The 21,237-nt window shown below is 59.8% G+C and overlaps 1 protein-coding gene across 4 annotated transcripts in view; it reads right to left on the bottom strand.

Annotated features, from left to right (window-relative positions):
• The window catches only part of LOC122472248 (phosphofructokinase, platelet), a 53,284-nt gene extending 32,342 nt beyond the window's left edge, over nucleotides 1-20,942 (bottom strand). The window contains exons 1-2 of one of the 4 annotated variants that reach the window (XM_043561589.1): nucleotides 20,718-20,942; nucleotides 8,781-8,854 (exon numbers count right to left, since the gene is read on the bottom strand). In XM_043561589.1, the coding sequence (XP_043417524.1) occupies nucleotides 8,781-8,854; nucleotides 20,718-20,829 (186 nt within the window). In that variant the 5' untranslated portion in view covers nucleotides 20,830-20,942. The remainder of the gene's footprint in view (nucleotides 1-8,780; nucleotides 8,855-20,717) is intronic. The other 3 variants (XM_043561590.1, XM_043561591.1, XM_043561592.1) reach the window with 3 other exon arrangements.
• Nucleotides 20,943-21,237: the final 295 nt, after the last annotated feature.

Here is a 21,237-nt window from a genome sequence, read left to right as displayed (position 1 = left end):
GTTTCACTCCAGACCACCTCTCTCCTGTTTGTCACACACATAACACCAGGCTATCAACACACACCTGTGTCTGTGTATATATTTTTATAGGCTATATAGATACACATCATACGTAACACGTAACATGTTGTGTACAATATACAACCATATACGTTTACAAAATAGCAATATAATTACAATCGTAAATATAGCAAATACATACTTTATATGTTACACAGAACATAGGTTGCATACAACGTATTATAGTCACATAATGTTTCACACCGTGTAGTATGCGAACATCTAAATACACATACACCCATGCACGTGTCACAGTCTGGTGTTCTGTGTGACAAACAGCAGAGGGACAAATGGAATGGACTAAAGTGGGGCAGGGGAGCCGTGAGCAGATTCGCCTTGGAGCTGGCGGGCCTCCCCACGCCTCCTGTACTGAGGACGTGACCCCCGGGCTCAGGCTCCCCACAGCCCCCCAGAACAGGCCGTCTTCGTGGGGCAGCGACAAAGCCTACCGGGTGTGCGTTTTTAGCCCTGTCCATATAACGTATGGGGCCGCCGAGGATGTCTGTGGAGGGTGACGTGGGCCAGGCCCGGCCCCTGGAAGGGGGGCTCCCGAGAGGTGTGAGTTGTGCTGTGCCAGCTGTGAGTCACCAACCACACACGCTGCCCCGGGACCAATGCAAAGGCAGGCCCTCCCTGCTTCTAAGGGACTCCCAGGGACAGTGAGCAGCGTGTTACAAACAGGTAGAGAGACGGGTAGCCAGACAGTAGACAGACGACAGACAGACAGACAGACAGCAGGGAGAGGACGCAGAGGGAGGGAGCCTCTGGCCTCAGGACTGCCTGTCACCAAGCCCTGCCAACTAACTCCCCAGTTTCTGCTAAGAACTACCCCCCCCCCCCAACCCCGTCACTCTGCACGCACCACACGCCATGCCATTCCTCAGATACGGGAACAGCACTCAACGTCTGTGGCGGTGCCGGCTTTCCGAGCTCCGTTCTCTGAAGCCTGGGATGCAGGGACACAGCACGTGTCACAGGACACAGGCCTGCGCTGAACTGGACCCAGCGCACAGCACGATGCTTCAGCCCCAAACCCGCGCGGGCCAACGACCAGAGAAAACATCTTCAACGAGGCCAGAACGGCAGGTGTAAACCAGGGCCATCCCGCGCACGGCAGGGTGACACGCGCTAACCCCTCGGCAACACCCAGAAAGCCAACACGCCGCTCCCCCGCTCCGACGGCCGCCAGAGTAATTCCAGAGTAATTCCGGCACCCTCCGTCCTGAGGTCACCAAGGACACCCAGGGGAAGGGGCCGCCCCGGGCGCCCCAGTGCCGGCGAGGACGCGGAGGCTGGGGCAGTGTCCCCAGCTTGTCGAGGGCTGTCTCCGCTGCACCTGGCTGGCGGCACGGACCCCTGGACAGTTCGGGCAACTCGTGTTGCCCGCATGGCATTCCACAGCTTCTGCCCGCAGGCGCCTGTGTGGGGAATGCAAATTTCCCTCTGCCTGTATTGTCACCGCTCAGCCTTGAACACTGACTCAACAAAAACATTTCCGAATCCCTTTGCTCCTGGAGTAGGAACGTGGGAAATCCTCCTAGAAAACATGACACACATTTGGAAAGGCAGAATATCCTCCCTAGACGGTTTATTTCGCGCGGCGCGGCGGTCTACGGGAAAGGAAGCACCCGTGGGCTGGGCCGGAGGAAGTGACTGGCAGGGGCCGGGGGCTCGGGCACATCTGACCGCAGTTTTAAGCCGTCCTTCGCTTCCCAGGAAGACGTGACTAAACCAAGAAGGCCGGTTTTACACAAACGTACCATAATTTACAAGCTCGGACGAGCTGTTTTCTACTGGAGCCTCATTTGAGGTTTGAATGCCTATTCCAATACAGCCAAGAGCCCAAAATATGTTCTGCCACCCTCTTTGGAGTCTGACTTCAGAGCGAGTTCCATGACTCACACGGGAGTAAAGGCACGCAAAAGCCAGAAGAACCGCACTGAGTTTCTACCCCAGAGTAACGCTCCCCGCCTGGCTGGCCCTCGTTTGCACGGTGTTGGGCCAGAGAGAGACCCTTCGCGGCCGCACCAAGTGTGACGACCTGTGGAGGCTTTGAGCGGCACCTCTTGGTGACGTCCCCAAACGTGCCCCAGACTCTGAAGTCAGTTTGACCCCCTTGGAACTGTCCTGAGCAATGTCCAGGGAGGCCTGGGGGCCCAGTCTGTCCCCAGGACCCCGTGCTGCCTTCAGAGGTCACTCTGACCTGCATTTTTAGGCACCTGTTAAATCGGCTCTGAGAAGAGTCGGAACCCGTCCACGGTGGGTGGCTTCCTCCCACAAGAGACCTCATACTGCGTAATTTTTTTTAATTAAAGACCCAGAAGGAAACCGGAGTCCCGTGCTATGGGAAAGACGCTTTGTGATTTAGAAGGCTCATGTTGGAGGCATCCACCCTTCTCCTCAGCCGGACGATCCTCCCTCCGGACCCCGTTTCTGGCATTTTTCGCCCAGCATCTCGCCGTCTGAGTGGCACACGTTCCAGCTGCCAGCGGGGACGCTGTAGCCAAGATTGCGACCGCGAAGCGTCTTCTAGATGTGACCACTGACACCAGAGACCTCTCCCGGGCTTCTGCTGCTTTGCGTAGATACGTGTCTTGGCTTCCCGCTTTAGTCCTTCACAAACGAGAGCACGTCACCGACAGGACTTAACGGCAAGCACACGAGAGGTGCGCTCTCGACCGCTGGAGGCTTTGGAGTCAGGAAATGCCATCCTGCTAAACCAGGTGGGCGTGAGACAGCGGCGGGCACGGGTCCTCCACGGTGGTGCCCTCGAAGCCCAGGAATGTCGGCTGTTTTGTTACAGGAGATTCTGGGCGGACCCCCCCCGGTGACACAGCAGGCCCTCCCAGACCCAGCGCCCAGTTCACCGCACCACCCCCCCCAACCCCAGGGCTCTTTGGGACCCGCATGCTCCAGCCTAGCGGGCCTGAGAGCGCTCAGGGCTCCGGGATCTCGGGGACAATGCCCCAGAGCCGCCTCCGCACGTGTCCCGCCGAGCTGCGGTCAGACTCTCGAATTCTACAATTGGTTAGAACAGGACGGGCCCCGGCGGAGCCCCGCACGGCGTGCCTGTGGAGACCGGCCGGTCCACCAGCGTGCTGCGTTAGCCCCCTGGCGTTATCGGATGTCTCCACGCCGAAGCGGATAACACAGAGTCCCAGGCCGGTCACAAAACCCATGGTCACAGCGGGTCACAGCAAATCAGCATGACACAGCCCCGCGGTGATAACACAGGGCGGGGCAAACGCCCAGAAGGAGATTATATTTCCGAGATTAAAACACTAAACTGGGAACCAGGGCAAGGCCGTGTCAAGAAGGACCAGCGTGTGGACGGTCCGAGGACGGGTCGCAGAGCGGGCCCTCAGCGGGAGAGACGCTCAGCCCTATGCCCGTTACCTCCGTCATCCGGCTGCGTGCGGCCACAGGACCTTTGTGAACCCAGTAACCGTGCGGACGGGCCTGCTGGAGCCCGGCAGCCGACCCCGCAAGTCAGCTGCAAGGGACACACACTTGACTGCTCGTTCGGGCCATCCTACTGTTTTTAGACAGGTGCTTTGTGGGTTAGTAGTTCTGACTCTAAGGAAGTTAAAATGTAGAAACAGTTAAGTGTCAAACCTGCAGGAGAAGAGAGTGTGGTTCTGGTCACCTGGCCTTCCCAGCACTCGGGGTGGAGAGTGGGTGGAGGCGGAGGCAGGGGTGGGGCGGGTCCGAGCAGGCCAGCACGCCCCCCAGAAGTCACCCTGGGCACCTTGGCCTGCTCGCCCCGTCAGGAGCACGGGGGGCACCCACGTCCCACCACACCCGGACGCCCCATGCCCAGCAGAGGAGGGCAGGCCAGGAGGGGACCGCTGCTGTTCCACCCAGCCTGGCTGGAAAGTGGGGGTTGGGTGGTCACTGTCTTTCTGCCCCGAGCATGACATTTCCTGCTTAAAGACGGTGAACGCAGGCAGCCCGTCAGAAGTGACGTGCCCCGTGGCAAACGGGGTTTCTGTTCGGAAGGGGAAAATGACACCCCTCTGTTAACAGACAGATTAGAGCTGGTTTATCAGGGTATTAAGTCAGCTCTGACAAGCAGGGTCTCCCTGCAGCCCAAGCCGGCCAGGCCGGGGTCGCGGCTCTGACCTGGCCGAGGCCCGTCTCTCCAGGAAGTCTGACATGCGTGCTTTTAACAAGAAGGCCGGCTGCTGAATGTGCCGGGAATCACTCCTGCCTTTATTCAGGGTTCGGAAGACCAGAGACGGGCCTGTGGGTATTTCCAGGTCTGTGTGCCCATGCCCAACTGGTAAGCGTTATCTCTGAGAGGAGAGACTCCGGGCGCCTGGGGTGGGGGCTCAGTCCACTGAGCGTCCACCTCTTGGTTTAGGCTCCGGTCATGATCCCAGGGTCGTGGGATCGAGCCCCACGTCGGGCTGTGCTCTGAGCAAGGAGCCTGCCTGGGATTCTGTCTCCCTCTGCCCCTCCCCAGCTCCCCGCCCCTCTCCGTAAAATAAAAAAATAAACGCACAAAAAAGAGGAAAGACTTTTAAGTGAGTCATGTTTAAAGAGCTATAACTTCTGTAAATCTGCAGAAAAACCTTCTGCTAATAGGATTTTGAGTCTGCAGATTATAGGAGACAGAACTGGCCTCCTGTTTCTAGCAACCAAAGACAGGAGGAACAGAGGACTTAACGGCCCTCCTCAACCCCGGGACCTCGTCCTGGGCACAGTCCTGTGAAACCATGTGACGTGCTCGTCACCGCCGTCCCCGAACAGCTGGAGACACCTGTAGGTCTCTAAGGAAAAACCCGAGCCTGGGAGGAAAAGGAGAAAAACCGACAACTGACTCACCAGGTGGAAAGAACGGGTTAATCGGCCACCCGCCCCCTGCTCCCCAGACGGTGCCCAAGGGCTCAGCACAACAGCACGTGGTCCTGGCCCGGATTTACAGCAGTCCCGGCTGCAGCCAGACAGAACAATCCGGGTGCCGGGCCTGGAGCAGGGCTGCCAGCGTTTTCCCATCAATACGCTTCCCACAAACTTTCTGCTGAGGGAAAAAACCCAAAAACCCTTCCTTTATGTAACACTAACCCGTTTAACTCTTTAGGCGCGTTGGGAACCTCCAAAGCTCCAGTCAAGCTCCGGGGGGGTGGGGGCGGGGGGCTATACACACCGACAGGCAGCTGAGTGAGGTTTTGGAGAAAGAAAACCAAACATCTTGTAAATCTGAGCCCCAAGAGGTCTCGGACGGCCGTCCCCAACGGGGCTCACTGTGCCCACCAGCACCACTGCCCACGTCTGGAGACACTTCTGTCACAACTGTGGGGAAGGGGGTGGTCCCGGCCGGTGCCCTCTGCCCGTCCTAGGGACGGGCATGCTAGGCGGGTGGGTAAAGGATGAGCATTCTGCTGCCCAAATGAATTAGGAAAAAAACCAGCAGATTTCAGAGTCGGTTGGATTTCAAAGACAGGGTCCTTTACGTCGGTGACAAAGAGCTGATGGTACCTGAACGGATTCACTTTGATGAGATGCTATCGGTTCCCAGTGCAAAGTCTGAGGGTGGGAGGCGACAGAGTTTTGAGTGAGCCCAGGACGTCCCCCCATGGGGACAGAAAGGACACGCTGTTCCCTAGAATTCCTCTTTTGGGGGTGGGGGGGACAGGTGTCACGAGAAGCAAGGTGTCTTCTCCAGACAGATGCCTTCGGTTCAAGGGAGCCCCTCTCCAGGCTGCCCCCGTTAGCTCCCCATCGCTGGGACTCACGGGCCGGCCGTTCCTGGAGCCGAGCCACAGACACTGCCCTCTGCTCTTGTCCCCGGCACCTTCTTCCCGAGGTGCCAGTCACCAGTAAAGCAGTTATTACACCACCCTGCACACAGACCCTCCCTGAAAGACACGGGATCTGTTCAGACTCAGGACTCCGCACTGCCCACCTGCGGGGAGGGGCGGGATGCCGGGCTCGCCCAGCCGACAGGACCCCACCCACCCCACCCCTTCAGGGAGGGCACCGAGAATACGGCCCCAAAAGTGGTCGGGACGAAAGCGGGCAGCGGAGCCCACGATGGGGAGAAGAAGTCTGCTTTCCCGTGTTAAGACTCTTCCAGACAAAACCCAAGATGCTCTTCTCCCAAGGAACCCACGTTCCTGGGGGCGGGCATAGCTGATGTGCCCCAAGGCGATTCCTGAACTGGGCAGACGGTGAAGTCTGGTGGTAGAGATCTCATCTGACTTATCCCATCTCAATACCCCCAGGACACAGGGCCGGTGACGACAAACAAAACCACAACAGAACTCTTAAACCAGACCAGGATTAATGCTGACAGTTACTAGGCCGGATTCAACACCCAAAGGTTTGGCATGCACGCGGCCACCAGGCCCACTGCACGCCCTCCGCCTGTTGACCTCGGCAGCGTGGACATTTGGGGCCAGGTAACTAACTCCCTGTTGTGGCCGCTGTTCTGGGCACCGCAGGGAGCTGAGTGGCGTCCCTGGTCCCCGGGCACCACATGCCGGGAGCCCTAATAACGTGACAGCCACGAAATGTCTGCAGACATCAGCGTCCCCGGGGGTAGTAGGTCCCATCCCCGTCACCGGCCGGATGGGGGACTGGGGCTTTCTCCCCAGCTCTGCCCGTGACGAAAAGACACAGAAAAAGCAAAGTCTCTTTTTTTGAAAGACACACACCAGTCAGTTTCTTCAACTATGAAATAACGGAAATGACTTCCTTCCCCTCCCTCCAGCACCCACAGTCACCCTCCAGACCCAGTGGCCGCTGGTGACAGAGCTGGAGCCTGGAGAACCCCCACAGCGTCCCCAGCGAGGGGGACAAACACTGTGGGGCCCACGTGCTGCACGCCCAGAGTCCAGGCAGAATCGTCTGCAGTGAATCGAAAACACGCTGTCGGTCACAAGAGAGGAACCTGGTCCGAGTCCGCCCCAGTCCCCAGCAGGCGGGGGGGGGGGGGGGGGGGGGGGGGGGGGGGGGGTCCCGGCTGGAGCTCCAAGGCAGAGGCAGCCCCTCCCCAGGGTGAAATGGAACCAAATGGAAAGGCAGAGGGCATCGGTGCACGTGCACGCGGTCCCCGGCAGCGGCAGGAACACATGGGGGCAACTGTAGCAAGCTAAACATCCACCGGAGGGGCGGGCTCTGTCCACACCAGCGCCCCGGCCCAACGCCCACAGGGGTGACGTGACCCCGAAGGCACCCCAGACAACAGTCTGGAAATGCTTTGATTGGGCCCATCCTTTTCACAGCGAGAGACGCAAACCCCAGAGCCACAGAGCCGCAGCTCGGAAGAGCGAAGCCAGGAACGGGGCAAAAAAACCACCTTTCCAGCAAACAACACACAAACTGTTATCCAGCCCGACGAGCAGAGGCTTGTGACCCGCCCCTTCCCAGAAGGAGGAGAGCCCGGGCCAGCTCTGGGGGGCCAGGGCAGGGTGGGGGGGAGGTCAGGGCCTGGAGCCGGTTTCAGGAACCACTGTGGCAAAATACCGCCCCCCCGCCATCCCTGCCGCACGGGCCATCCCGTCGGCGCCCTGTCCTGGGATCGCGGTAATCGCACAAAACACCTAATGGCTTCACACACCATCACAGGTCTCCTGTGTCAGGACATTTGAAAAGTGGGGTGTCTGTCACCAGTCGCGCAGGAGAGGAATGATCCCGCAAACGAGGGGTCACGTAAATGGGAGTCCCCGGTGGTGGGATATCGCAGAAACCTGAAGTGTGGAGAGGGATCGTGGCGGAAAACACTGCACAAAATATACTTGCTGTAGTTTTTTTTTTAATTTTAAATGTTTATTTTTGAGAGAAAGAGAGAGAGAGAGCATGAGCAGGAGAGGGGCAGAGAGAGAGAGGGAGACACAGAATCGAAAGCAGGCTCCAGGCTCTGAGCTGTCAGCATCGAGCCTGACGCGGGGCTCGAACCCACGAACCGCGAGATCGTGACCTGAGCCGAAGTCGGACACTCGACCGACCCAGCCCCCCCAGGTGCCCCCCCATTTGCTGTAATTTTTTAACATTCAGATCCCCTTCTAGACTCTCTCATACAGTCTTGGGGAGGATCAGAATAAAACACAAACGTGCTCTCTTCTTTCCGCGTTTTCCACTTTGTTAGGTTTCATAAATTTAAAACCTAAATAGAGATTATTTATCCCTCATAGGTTTTGACGTAAACGCCCCGGTCCAAGCTACACGGGCGCCTCCCCTCCAGACCTCGCCTACCGCTGAGTGGTCAGCCCCTGGAAAGTGGGACATCACAGCCCGTGGCCCCCGGCTCACCTCAGACTCTTCATTTGAAGTTGGTACGGAAAGGGTTGTCGGGGAGGAGGTCTGGGTTTCCCGGTGGTGACACAAAGCTCAAAGTGGCCTCCTCCTCCCAGTTACCTCAATGTTTATTCGCGTTCAGCCCCATAACGAGTGACAGATCACTTCCGGAAGGAAGGAGGGCTGTAGACAAATACGGTCATCCCACGGGGCCAGCAGGTAACACGAAGCGGCATTTTGCGCCCCGTGTGCTCCCCCCAGCCCCTCACCCCTGGCACAAACCTCACAGACCTGCACCCAGACCAGGAGTGCGACCTCCCCACTCCCCGGGGCACCCCCGCTCCCTGCACACGGGGCCCTGCTCTGGCCTGAGAGGCGTGCCCACCACCCGTCATCTCGTGTTGGGTCAACAACGCCCGGGCAAGCGTGAGGCACGGGTCCCCGAGTCAGAGAAAGCGGGAGGGGGACGCAACACTGACCTCATAGATAAAGTACACCTTGGCCCCCACGTATATTCCCATGCGCACCACAGCACGGACAGCAGCATTCATACCTGCGGAAGGAAGGGGACAGAGTCAGTGACCAGACTGTGGCGATTCGCGTGCTGCCATTTAACCCGCTGTGACCACGGGGGACCCACGAGCCCGCGCGGCGGGCTCCTCACACGGACGACGGGCCTGGCGTGCACGTCCGGGGTCAGGGCCAGGCGGCCGGCGCGTTGAGGGCACACGGCCGGGACGCGTCACTGTCCGAGAGCCTGGGGCACCCTGACGGTCACCGCAGACAGAGGCGGGACCCCGGCCCGGAGGAGTTGGTAGGCAACACAGCCCATCGGCGAGACAGCAGAGAGACCGGGGCTTATCTGTAGTTAGACGGACTCAACTTGACACGGACGAGGGCTGCCTCTGCGACCGGAGGAGGAAAATCGTTATTCGTTAGCAGCTGGCGGTGTAAAGAATGTCTCCGTGAAGGGCCTTAAATTCAAACTAAGTCACGCCGTTTATCAAAAGAAAAGCCAGCCCAATACGGTATGAATAAATACCTCCTCGAGATAAATCTCGGACATGCTCCATACTTGCCCAGAGGACGCTACCTAGAGGGGATTAAAGCGGTTTTGTGCGACACAGCCTCGTGCTCTCACGACGCCCCGACTCGCTCTCCACGGGAGCCCCACTTTTGAGCGGCGCACCTGGGCCGGGTAAGCCCCGGGGAGAGCGGAGGGAACAGGAAACTGCAAACCCTGTGTCATCACGAAGAGGCCGGCCCGCGAGGCCAGGATTCGGGAGGGGACGGTCGGTCCCAGGCCTCGAACGGGCAGCTCCCGGCTCCGGGCCGAATTGCGGGACACCGGGTCGCTCCCCTGCCTCCCCCGCTAACTCACGTTTCAGACACAAATGTCAGGACTGCAGAGGCTGGAGAACACGGGCCACGAAGGAAAAGCCACCCCTGGTAATACACGGAAGGCACCTGGCTCCCAGGAGCGTTACAGACACGGACACGAAATTCGTACGCACTGGGAGGGCAAAGCCACCCAGAAGACAGGCAGAGATGGTCACAGCTGAGCCACGTCTGAGACCCGAGAACACGGCTGTCGGCTCTCAAAGGCTACAGTAGTCACGTGGCTGGACGAGCATGGGGCCCAGACCTTAGAAATAAGTCCACGTTTAACGCACACGTAAAACGTACACGTCCGTGGACACGTGCACATCTGCGAGCCATCACTTCCCGGTCGAACCCCGTTTGAGGACCTACGGATTAACAGCTGTTCGGTCCTCCAGACCCTCAGACGCTGCACATCAGGGCACAGCCTCCACGCCCCCCACGTGCTGCCTTTCCCGTACGTGCTCTCCGGGCTGCTGCCCACGCTGGACCCACACACCACGACAGCCTCTGCCCTCGAAACTGGCATTTCTCCCCACGTTTGCCCCACATCCCGCCCTGTGCCTCTAACCTTATCTACACCACGGCCAGAGGACTGGAACGGCTGTATGTCTTTGGTTAGTTACGACACAAGTAATTTATAAACACGTTCTTCTTGTTAAAAAACTACAGGGCGCCTGGGTGGCTCGGTCAGTTAAGTGGCCGACTTCGGCTGAGGTCACCATCTTGCAGTCTGTGGGTTCGAGCCCACGGTCTCGCGGTCCGTGCTGACAGCTCGGAGCCTGGAGCCTGCTTCGGATTCTGTGTCTCCCTCTCTCTGCCCCTTCCCCTGCTCATACTCTGTCTCTCGCTCTCTCAAAAATAAATAAACATTAAAAAAATTTTTTTTAAATATTACAGGGCGCCTGGGTGGCTCAGCCAGTTAAGCGTCTGACTCTTGATTTCGGCTCAGGTCTTCATCGTGACTCATGAGATTTCGGCTCTGTGGGGTCAGCAAGGATTCTCCCTCTCTCTCTGTCCCTTCCTACCCCCCTCCCTCTCGCTCTCTCTCTCAAAATAAATTAATAAATTCATTTATCCATTTAAAATGTTTATTTATTTTGAGAGACAGAGCATGTGCACACGTGCGCGCGCGCACACACACACACACACACACACACACACACAGGTGCACACACAGGTGGGGGAGGGGCAGAGAGTGAGAATCTCAAGCAGGCTCATGCTTAGCACAGATCAGTGACATCATGACCTGAGCTGGAAATCAAGAGTCAGATGCTTAACCGACGGAGCCCCCCAGGCGCCCCAGGGTCTCCTGCGTCGGCACCCACAAACTCGGATATGCCCATGTCCCTGCCCTCGATTCGACAGGGCCTGCACGCGTCGAGCCAAACTCCTCAGGGCCAGGTTGTCCAGCATGGGGACTCTATCTACCTGCTTGGCCCCACCTGGATGCTCGACCTTGAATCTCACGGTCGGTCGTCTCCACAGCACAAGCCCACAGCTCCCCCCGAAATGTCACCGCGTCCCGGTCAGACACGCTGGATGCCCTCCCTCGACCTGCACATGGGGCTCCAGACCCCCAGACAGACACCCTGCGAGCCCCCACCCACCCCTCGTCCCTGGAGGAGTGGCACAGTGTGGGCTCTCACACCTGTGCGGGCGGCCTGTGCGTCCCCGGTGGCCGTGTCAGGTGGGCGGTTGGGGGGACAACACAGCTGCTTAGTGTCCCCCCCCAACAGGCTCCAGGATTCCGGGGCTCACGCTGCAGCCACCGTCACAGGGAAACTGACCCCGAGCCCTTCAACGGCACCGTCACCGGGTGGGAAGTATGATAAACATCGACTTCCGGGCCGTCACCCTCCTGAACGCCCCTCCTTTACGAGGCGTCATTCCCAAGGGGCCCCTCACACAGGCACGATAAATGGGGCTTTTGCGCCATGTAAGTGGCTGAAGGAAGGAACTGTGACAAGTAGACATGATCCGGAGGGGACGCCCCCGAGTCCCTGTGGGATAAAAGCCTGCCCCGACTGTAACCTGTCATGGGAGGCCCCCTGCCTGCATCCCACCCCTGCCTCCCACCCCTGCACTCACCTCTGCACCCCACCCCTGCATCCCACTCCTACACTCACATCCCACTCAGTGCCCACCTCGCACTGGGTACCCCCCTGGGCCCTGGCAGAGTCCCTGGGGGCTTCTGGGGGAGGGAGGAGCCTGAGCATTTCCACCAAGTTCCCGGGGAGGGGCAGACGGAGAACAGTCTGGCCAGTACATCCTGAAAACCCCCTCCAAGACTCACTGGGCTTTAACTCACTCACTTGCAGTGAGTCATCTAGTGAAGCCAGCCGGCCTCTTGCCACAGCTCGGAGCTCTGCCTGGGGCCCGGGGAGGGGCCGTGCCTGTGGCTAATAACCAGCTGGGGTGGACGCTCACAGGAAGCCTGTGGGGTCCGGAGCCCCCCTGGGCAGATGAGGAAGTCAGGCTCCGGGCACAGAAACTGAGACGCCAAGGGAACAAAACCCGGCGGGTAAGCCTTGGCCTTCACTCAGACTTAGAGCTGGTGCAGATTCTGCATCAGGAAGGCTGTGCTGGAATCCCCAAAGCCAACCGCGAGGGATCCAGATGCCCCCTGGGCCCCAATGCCTGTCTAAGTGCTCGGGGCGGGGCCTGTGGGTTAGTCAGCCCTCGTGGGTCCTCCTCCCACCGGGCGGGGTTGGGCCCGGCAGGTGGCCGCCTTCCAGGGAGGGGAACCCAGGAGGACAAAAGCCAGGGAAACGGGAAGACACCCCTGCTCCCCAACAGCCTGCGTCACAGGGTTCCTTCCTCGTGCTTTCGCTTTTGCTTCGGTGGCCACGTCGGGGAATTAAAGCAACTCTCCTAATTGTTACCATGGGGAAATGTGATCTTGCTGGCGAGTCAGAATCTTAGTGCTTCGAGAGCAGTCGCCTTGTCGTTCGCAGAAATGTACACCCGGCCTTCAGGGAATGTGGAGTCTGGTTACGGGCACCCAGAATGACCAAACCTTGGGAGAACGAGGGGGCAGCGAGGTGGGAAATGCGTGCTGGTGACTTGAGACGCGGCAGAAAGATCGGACCCTTAAGTTGTTCTGATCTTACGTATTCGCTGCTTCTCACCAAACTAGGGCGCAGGTAGGAGCCTCTGGTCAGATCTTCCCTCCCTGGAGGTCAGGGAGCGCCGGGGACCTGTTTCCAAACGCTTCCTGAGGTCTGTTCTGATGACGTTTAAACTCTGAGGAATCTTGGGGTGCCTGGGTGGCTCAGTCGGCCAAGCATCTCTCGGTTTCAGCTCGGGTCCTGATCTCAGGGTTTGTGGGATCGAGCCCTGTGTCGGGCTCTGTGCTGACAGTGCAGAGTCTGCTCGGGAGTCTCTGTCTCCCTCCCTCTCTGCCCCTCCCCTTCCCTCTCTCTCTCTCAAAAATAAATAACAAGTAAACTTAAAAAAAAAAAAAAGAAAAGAAACGTCATCTGTAAGAAGTAAGGGATATGCTGATTCTAATAAAACGAGTGGGGCTCGTCTTGTGTTTCCCACATGATCAGAAGAGTATAATCAACCTCCTGACTTAACCCTCTTAACGGTATGGAGCGATTTTCCCCACTCGTCACCTTCCCTTCCCTAATTAGTCCCTACTTAAATTCCTTTTGGAAAAATAAAGCCCAGCTGTTCAGCCCTCTCACCGGCCTCTGTCTGAATTCACGCGCCTCTTTGTACCGAAGCAGCCGTCAGCGTGTGTCAGAAAACAAGCTAAAGGACCGTTATCTTGCTCCTGCTCCTAAGATTCTCCATTAAGCCTCCCCGTTTAATAATGTAGGTAGGAGGGGCGAGGGGGGAGGTCACCAGGAGAGCCGTGTCCGGGGCTGGCTCCCCCGGGATCAGTTGGCAAGCTGGGAGCTTCCCTGCATCCTGTGCTATCCACATCACTGCCCGCGTGAAAAGTCAGGGGAAAACGTGGGCACGCGTTCACTTGTCCAGCCATCCGGTGCACATGGATGGGGCATCGTCTCCTCGCCAGGCACTGGTGCCCTACATCACTGGCCAAACGGGATGGTTCCGGGCCCGAGAAACCAATACACTGCCAAGGAGGAGAGCGGGGCAGAGCGGGGCTGGGGGACTGGGTGCAGGGTCCGGTGGGGGGTGGAGCGGAGCCAGCGTGCCCGCCCCGGGGAAGCCTGGGTGACAGGGAGCGGGAGAGGCCAAGCACTCCAAGCCTGCCACACACCGCGTCCCAGTGCCCACCACGGACACCGAGACCACAGCCAGCAGTCCCCTGCACGCCATCTGAGCTTCTACACAAAGGCTCAGGGGGACCCTTTATATCCAAGCGGCCGCGGCCACCGCGGGGGCTGAAGCCCCACTGTCCCTGGGGCGGCCCCGGACTGTGCCAAGATGCCCTGTGTCCGATAACAGAGCGCATGTCAAGGCTCAGCACGGAAACAAAAAAGTGAAACGTCCTATTAATGGTCTTTATATTAATGATGGACTGGAATACTAGATTGAATAAAATACACATTTACAATTAACATCTCCTGTTTCTTTTCCCTTTTTAAAATTTGTTTATGTTTATTTATATTTTAGAGGGAGAGAGAGAGAGAGCGAGCACGAGCAGGAGAGGAGCAGAGAGAGGGAGACACAGAATCCAAAACAGGCTCCAGGCTCCGAGTTGTCAGCACAGAGCCCGATGTGGGGCCCGAACTCACGAACCGTGAGATCATGACCTGGGCCGAAGTCAGACGCTCAACCGACCGAGCCCCCCAGGAGCCCCTGTTTTCCCTTCTGTAATGCGGTGGCTACACAGTGACATCCATAATGGGCCTCATGTGGGAGCCTGGTTTCTATCGCACAGCAGTGGAATCTACTTCTGAATCCACACCGTAACAGTGGTGTGGTCTCTTGCCGGGAGCATCAGAGCAAAGCTCCTTGGAAAGGCGGAGAATATTCCAGGCACCTAACAGCTCATCCCCTGCTGATGGGTTTTCCCTGGACCTCCCATTGTTCACTAGTCTAAGCAAGGCTATCAAGAGCATTCTACCAACCTGCCTGCTTCCACCGCTGCTCCCGGCTCTGCCTTTCTTCCTGCCCTACTGTGAGCTCCTACCTGAGGCCAAACCCTCCACCTGCAAAGTCACCCGACCCTCCTGGGTCCCCGCCATAGGGGCGTCTTGCCAGGGGCCCAGCTCCAGTCCTGCAACCCTCCAGCTATGGCCCAATCCTGCTCCCCATGAGACCCTAAACTTGGGTGAGGAAGCACCTCAGGTGACTTCCCTGAACCCACAAGGCAAATCCAAAGTCCTCACTGCCTGCCCCTCCCCAGAACCTCACCCACTTGGCCCTGACCTCTTCCCCCAGCCCCTGCACGCCCCCCCCCGCCCCCATGCCAGGGTACTGTGCGCTGGTTCACCCCTCAGCCCCCCATGGGGCGTGTGGAGAGTCTCTGCGCACAGGTGTCCCGGGCCTTCCAGAAACAGGCTCTCTGCCGGGTCCGGCTCCCTGACAGAGGGTGTCCACCATCTGCCCCGGGCATCACTCCGCACCCAGGCAGCCTCGCTCATTGATGGGAGGAGGACATGGGAAGGGGAATCAAACCCCAGGAATATTAATCCAGAGCTGAGCCGAGGAGGAAGGGCCGCGGGCGGCCACTGCACCTGCTCTGCCAACCGCTTCCCAGTCGAAGACACGCCCAGCCACATCACTTGTTTACACGCTCTATGCAAGGAGTCCTATGTGTAACCCTCCCAGTCAAGGTCCTCGTCCTGATGGGCCGAGCTGCCCCGTGGACCCCGACTCCAGCGTGGCCCTGAGCCGACCAGAGGGACCAGAGGTGCGGTGCCCAGACCCGCGACACCAGAACGCGCCTCAGCAAGACCCCTGGGTGGCTTCTGCGAAACCAGGGGGACAAAGCTCCAGAGCCCCCAGGGGCAGGAGGGCGGGGCAGTGTCCCTGGATGGAAGACCCTCACTGGGGAGGAGGGGAGAGGCAGGGGGAGCTAGAAGGGAGTTGCGGAGAGGACAGCAGGTGAGCGATTCTGCAGCTTTGTTATGCAAATGAGCACTGGAGGCCCTGCCCAGGGGAGAGTGGGACCCTGGCGGGACCCTGGTGGAGAGCAGGAACCAGGCTATTCACCCCCAACAGCCCCAGGGCTCTGGGAGGCCCGGCTCCACACTCTCTCGTCCTGACAGGTACAACGTGTGTAATTCCAGGCACGCTAAGTACATGGCGGCAAAGACATCTGGGAAAAAGGGGTGGGGGGCCCCCCGGGCAGGTGCACCAAATACAGACAGAGAGCCCCGCGGAGCTTGCTGGGAAGAGGGAGGTGGGCACACAGCACCCCGACCATTTTTAACATAAAGCCCCCTGCCCTTTGTCCAAATACACCCTCCTGACCTAATTACAATCGCAGCAAGCATACAGTTTTGGGTCCCCACGTTTGCTGTCACCCCGTCCCGGCCTGTCTCTGTGTTTCTAACGGTGATGGCTCCTGGTGGCCCCTCTGGTGGGCAGAGCGGCCCCCGGGGGCCCCCGGCTCCCCCCGATGAAACGTTTCAGTTCCGAGCCAAAGCTGTTTGCTTCCCGTATCCGGGTTTGAGTTTTTCTGAAAGATGACCAAGTGTCCAGAGTCTAAGTCACCTGGGTGTGCCACACGGTGTGTGTGCCACAGTTCCAGAAAACAGTGCGATGGCTGATTGCCCGCGGCGCTCACGGGGTTACCGCTGTGATCCTAACACACCGCTGCCAGGACGCAACAGTTTTTGCTAAATTAATTATTACATTTTAAGTGGAAAAAAAAAAAAAACCCATTACAGAACGTACGCGGACAGAGTTCCAGGGCAGTGAGGGGCCCCAGAGCCCTCGGAGACAAGATGCCCACCGGCCCCCGCTTCCCTCTGCATCGAGCTGGGCTCCTGTCGCGTGTTCAATGGCAGGACCACCCTGGTGCCCGAGGCCCCGAGACCAGAGCCTCACATTCCTGACTACGGTGCTCAAGTTCGAACCTTCGAGGCCTTGGCGTTCCCAGGCACCACTCTGCAGAAGGACTGCTTTTGATTAGTGAGGTTCAGGCATCGAAATGACTTCATGAGAAAAGGAAGGAGCCAGAACTCCAGTCGCCCGGCATTTTGCGACAGGGAGAGTCAGGGGAGTCAGGGGAGCCGTGCAGCAAATGCTCGAGAGCCTGCCCGGTGCCGCGTCCTGTGCTGGACCCCAGAAACGCACTTGGGGAGAGACACTGGGGTCCCCCTCCTCCCGTGTCCTCTGCACCCACGCGGCCCGGCCCTGTCTGCCACTTAGAGCTGAAGGCAGGCAGCTCCCCACAAAGCCCGCTTGCCCCCGTGTGCGCTAAATCAGCACAGAGTAGCGCCTGCACAGCCCAGATGGCAGGTACTCATCCTGCAAGTTATTCTTGCTGATGCTGGAAAGGCTGATCCAGACTCCGCTCATGTGAGCTCCCCGAATGCTGTGTTCATGCTGCTTTGCCTCAGGCGAAAGAGGGACTCAGCCTTCCTAGCCTCGCTGCCCTGGGTGCCTGCACCTTCTCAGCTGCACCCGGCCTTCCGGAGCCCACACTCTGAATCATGTTTGGTGAGTGACACAATCTTGCTGGAGGGTGGCTGCTTAGTCACGGAAAGGCTGTCCATCCAGCAAGGTGGAAAATCAGTTTAAACTTGCAGACGTCCTCGCGACAAAGGAAGAAACCCAAAGGAGGAGAAGAACAATAAGGTCTAGAAATTGCCTTCCTTAAGGGGCGGGGCGGGGGGCTGTGGGAATACAGATGAGGGGATTTTTTTTTCTTTCTTCTTCTTATTTTTTAAATAATTACACGAAACTCGAGTAGAAAACAAAAGCACTCCATCACTCTGGTATCGACGTGGGACTGCTTCGGCTGCCCCAGTGCTATCGCTGTAAACAGGCGTTTTCTGCTCTCCTCACAAAGCTGTGGAAAAATCATCCGTATAATGTTGAGCCAGCTGGGCTTTGCCCACTTTGGAGCGTTAACTTGGACCTGAACTTTACAGCCTCACCAAAGAAAGGCCCCCGGAGAGCATGGCCTGCTGGGAAGTACTGGGGATTGAGAGCTCACAGGACTTTGCCTAAATCCTGCCAAATGCCACGTATGAGCCACGTGACCTGAACGAAGTCACTCGCGAGTCTGTAGGACCTTCTCCCCACCTCGAAAATGAAGACATACGCACCGTGGAGTAACATAATGAGGCCTGGAGGCGGGAAGCGTAGCGCTCCCGGCCCCCCAAATAGTGGCCATGGTCATCTCCACGTGGAATCCGACCATCATTCCACACCGGATTAGCAAACTACCTTGTGGGGCTCCTGGGGGGCTCAGTCGGTTGAGTGTCCAACTTCAGCTCGGGTCATGATCTTACGGTTCTCGAGTTCGAGCCCCGCGTCGGGCTCTGTGCTGACAGCTCGGAGCCTGGAGCCTGCCTCGGATTCTGTCTCCCTCTCTCTCTGCCCCTCCCCCGCTCACGCACTCATGCTCTGTCTCTCTCTCTCAAAAATAAATAAAAAGATTTCTAAAAATTAAAGAAAAAAGAAAACTACCTTGAAATTAAGGCTTGCACATGCTCTCCTGGATCTTGAGCTATGAGCAAAACTCTCCTACCTTGGCTGACAGAATCCGGAATCAAGATAAGATGGGGAAAGAACAGAGCGTCTTAGACAGCATCTCTAGGAACAACCTGCTCTAGGGGTCTCTAAATCTGCTGCTGCGGAGACTGACGGAGCACACGCCAGGAGGAGCTTTCTCAGACAGAAGGGGATCGAGACCCTCAGTCAGAGCTCAAAATACCAAAGCAGGAGATGCTGCTTCCCACGGAGTTCCAGACAACACGGAGTCGAGGGCCTCAGCTCCGCGGGATAAATGCCCAGACCACGGGAGGCTCTCCCAGGGGCAGCCCGATGCCCACCTGAGAGTGTCAGGCGTTTCCCATTAATCTGACACCACCAGAGCGGCCTTCTCATGTCTGGCTCTCAACGTTTCCTCTCCCAGTGACCAGCTGTGTCGACTCAACCGGCCTCTTGTTACTTAAAACTACTCACAGGTGGCTGGGCCAGGAGAAGGGACAGAAAATGCTGACTCTCCTGTGCCATCACCTCGAGGCCGTGCACGTCACCTACCAGGTAGCTGAGCACGCTCTTGGACGGGGGTTCAAAAGAATGACCCGTCCATGTATTTTCACCAGACACAGAGCCTTAACTGTAAAACAACCTTGAAACTCTGACCCTGAAGCCCTGTGGTTTAAAAGCCAGTCCGTCTTCCTGCCCAACGGTGCATCCCCCTGTCGAGGCCCAGATTAAGATTCACCCAGGATGCTTCCGAACGGGTGCCAGCCCACGTCTCCACACGCACGTGCTTTTCAAGCCGCCGGTTGACGGGGAAGCCACTCTGAGCCCCACGGCGAGCCACCCGGACTCCACGTGGCACACCTTGGGTGTTTACTTAAGCGACAATACAGTGTTCCCCCGTGTTTCCAGGCCGGGCCAGTGCCCTGTCACAACACTTCGCGCCTCCGGAATGTTTACTCCCGGGATCACTTTACTAGGATACTAGGTCACCGGGGGCACTGCTCAATCAGCCGGGGGTCCCCCCTCCGGAAGGGAAGGCGGGCCTGTGTGGGTGCGGGAAGGGGGGCGGTGAGCAGCACGGCTGCCTCCCAGGGTGGAAGAGGCGGCTCCCGCCGGGACTCCCGCTCCGCGGTGCAAGCAGCACGCAGTCCCCGCGCCGGGTGCCCAGGGCCAAGGGCGCAGGGCGCGAGGGTGGCGACTGGCCCGGCATCACGTAGACGCGCGAAGGGCGGGGCTGAGGCCACAGCGCCCCAACCTGCCGCCCCCGCGCCAGCCTCGCCCGGCTCAAGGGCAACGGGAAGGTCACGGGCGCGGTGGGCGGTGGGGGGGGGGGGAGGGGAAGTGCCAGGCAGCGCGCTCCAGCATCCTTCCGCCTCGCGTGGCCCAGAAACGCGCCCGCGTCCGGCTGGAGCAGGAGGGGGAAGAAAACACCAGCAGACCCAGCTGGATGGGCGCCTGCAGCCCCGGCCATCTCTAGGCTGCGAGGACGCCTCGGGTCCACTTCCCAGCGGTCGGCGTGCCCCACCCATCGATGCACCTGGGCCTGGAAACCCCACCGTCCGAGAGCTCCTGTGGCCCCACGTGCACCCAGCGCCAGAGGCCGGGCGTGGCCGGGTCACCCCCCCCCCCTTAACTATAAACATCTCTTGGGTGTCCGCGGCCCCGGGCTTGCGTCCCCCTCTCCCCAAGGCGGCCTCCACATGGTGGGGGTGGCGGGGAGGGGTAGAGTCCGCGCCCCGGGCGCTGGCGACGCCCCGGAGTCCCCGGGCTTCCTGGTCCTTCCCCCCCAGAGGAGGCCGGCGGGGCGGGCCTAGCGACCCATTCCCGTCTTCGGTTTTGTCAGCGGAGCGGCGGAAACCGGGCCCGGGGCCCCTCGCGCGGGGCCCCTCGCGCTCCCCGCCGCGCCCCGCAATGCAACAGCGGGGAGCCCGCCCGCGCGGCGCGGGGACGCGAATCCGCAGGACGCGCGGCGGGGACCGGCCGTTCTTCCCGCAAGGGGAGGGGGGTCGAGGGGGAGGGAGCCGCGGCATCCGGGGGGCCGCGCTCTCCCCAAGCCTCGGAGGGGCATCGCCCCGCCCTACGACTCCGAGGAGAAATGACCTCGGGAGACCCCGTCCCCAGCCCCAGGTTAAAACATAAACGTGGGGGGGGGGAATTAACCGATCTTCCTGATAAAGCGTCCCCGGGCCACAACCCCCCTCCTCCTGCCCCCCCCCCCCGCCGCAGCCACCCCTTCCGAGGCCGCTCCGCCCACTCGTGCCCCGGAAGGCCCCCCTGCGGCTCCCGGGCGCCGGGGCGGGCCCCCACCCTCGTCTTATCCGTGCACCCCCTCCTCCTCGCCTCTTCGGGGCTCCCATCGCCGCTCCCCGTTCGCCCCGGGCACCCCGTCCCCGCTTCCCGGGCCCTCCTCCCATCACCCCTCCCCGGCCGGCCGGGCGGCCGCGCACCTTGGGCATCCCCGCCGCTGGTCAGCACGCCGATGGCCTTGCCGGCCCCGGAGAGGTGCTCCAGGAACTTTCGGAAGGAGCCCTTGCGGGCGGAGACGTCGTCGTCGTCCATGGCGAGCAGGCCGAGCAGTGCCGGGGCGGGCGCGCAGCAGCCTGGACCCCGCCCGCGCCGCCGCCACTCGGAACCGTCCGCCCCGGCCGCGCCGCGCGCGCCAATGGGCGGCCTGGGGCGGGCTCCGGGGCGCGGGGGCGGGGCCCGGGCGCGCCAGACGCCCGTGGGGGAGCGCGGCAGGTGGGGGCAATGCGGGAGGGGGGGCAGGCGGAGCGAGCGCGGCAGGTGGGCGGGGGCAAGGCGGGGCGGGGGGGCTCCAGGTGGCACGGGGTGGGGGACGAGCTGCAGGTGGAGGGCGCACCGCTGGTGGGCGGGGCGTCCCGGGTGGGCGGGATCGCAGCGGCTGGGGGAGCCTGGCAGGTGGCCGCGAGCGCCGCAGGTGGCGGGTGTATCCCGGTGGGCGGAGCA

The sequence above is a fragment of the Prionailurus bengalensis genome, chromosome B4 (assembly GCF_016509475.1).
Source record: "Prionailurus bengalensis isolate Pbe53 chromosome B4, Fcat_Pben_1.1_paternal_pri, whole genome shotgun sequence".
Taxonomy (NCBI): Eukaryota; Metazoa; Chordata; class Mammalia; order Carnivora; family Felidae; genus Prionailurus; species Prionailurus bengalensis.
Note: the sequence above shows the minus strand (reverse complement) of the source record. Positions and strands in the feature narration are given on the sequence as shown.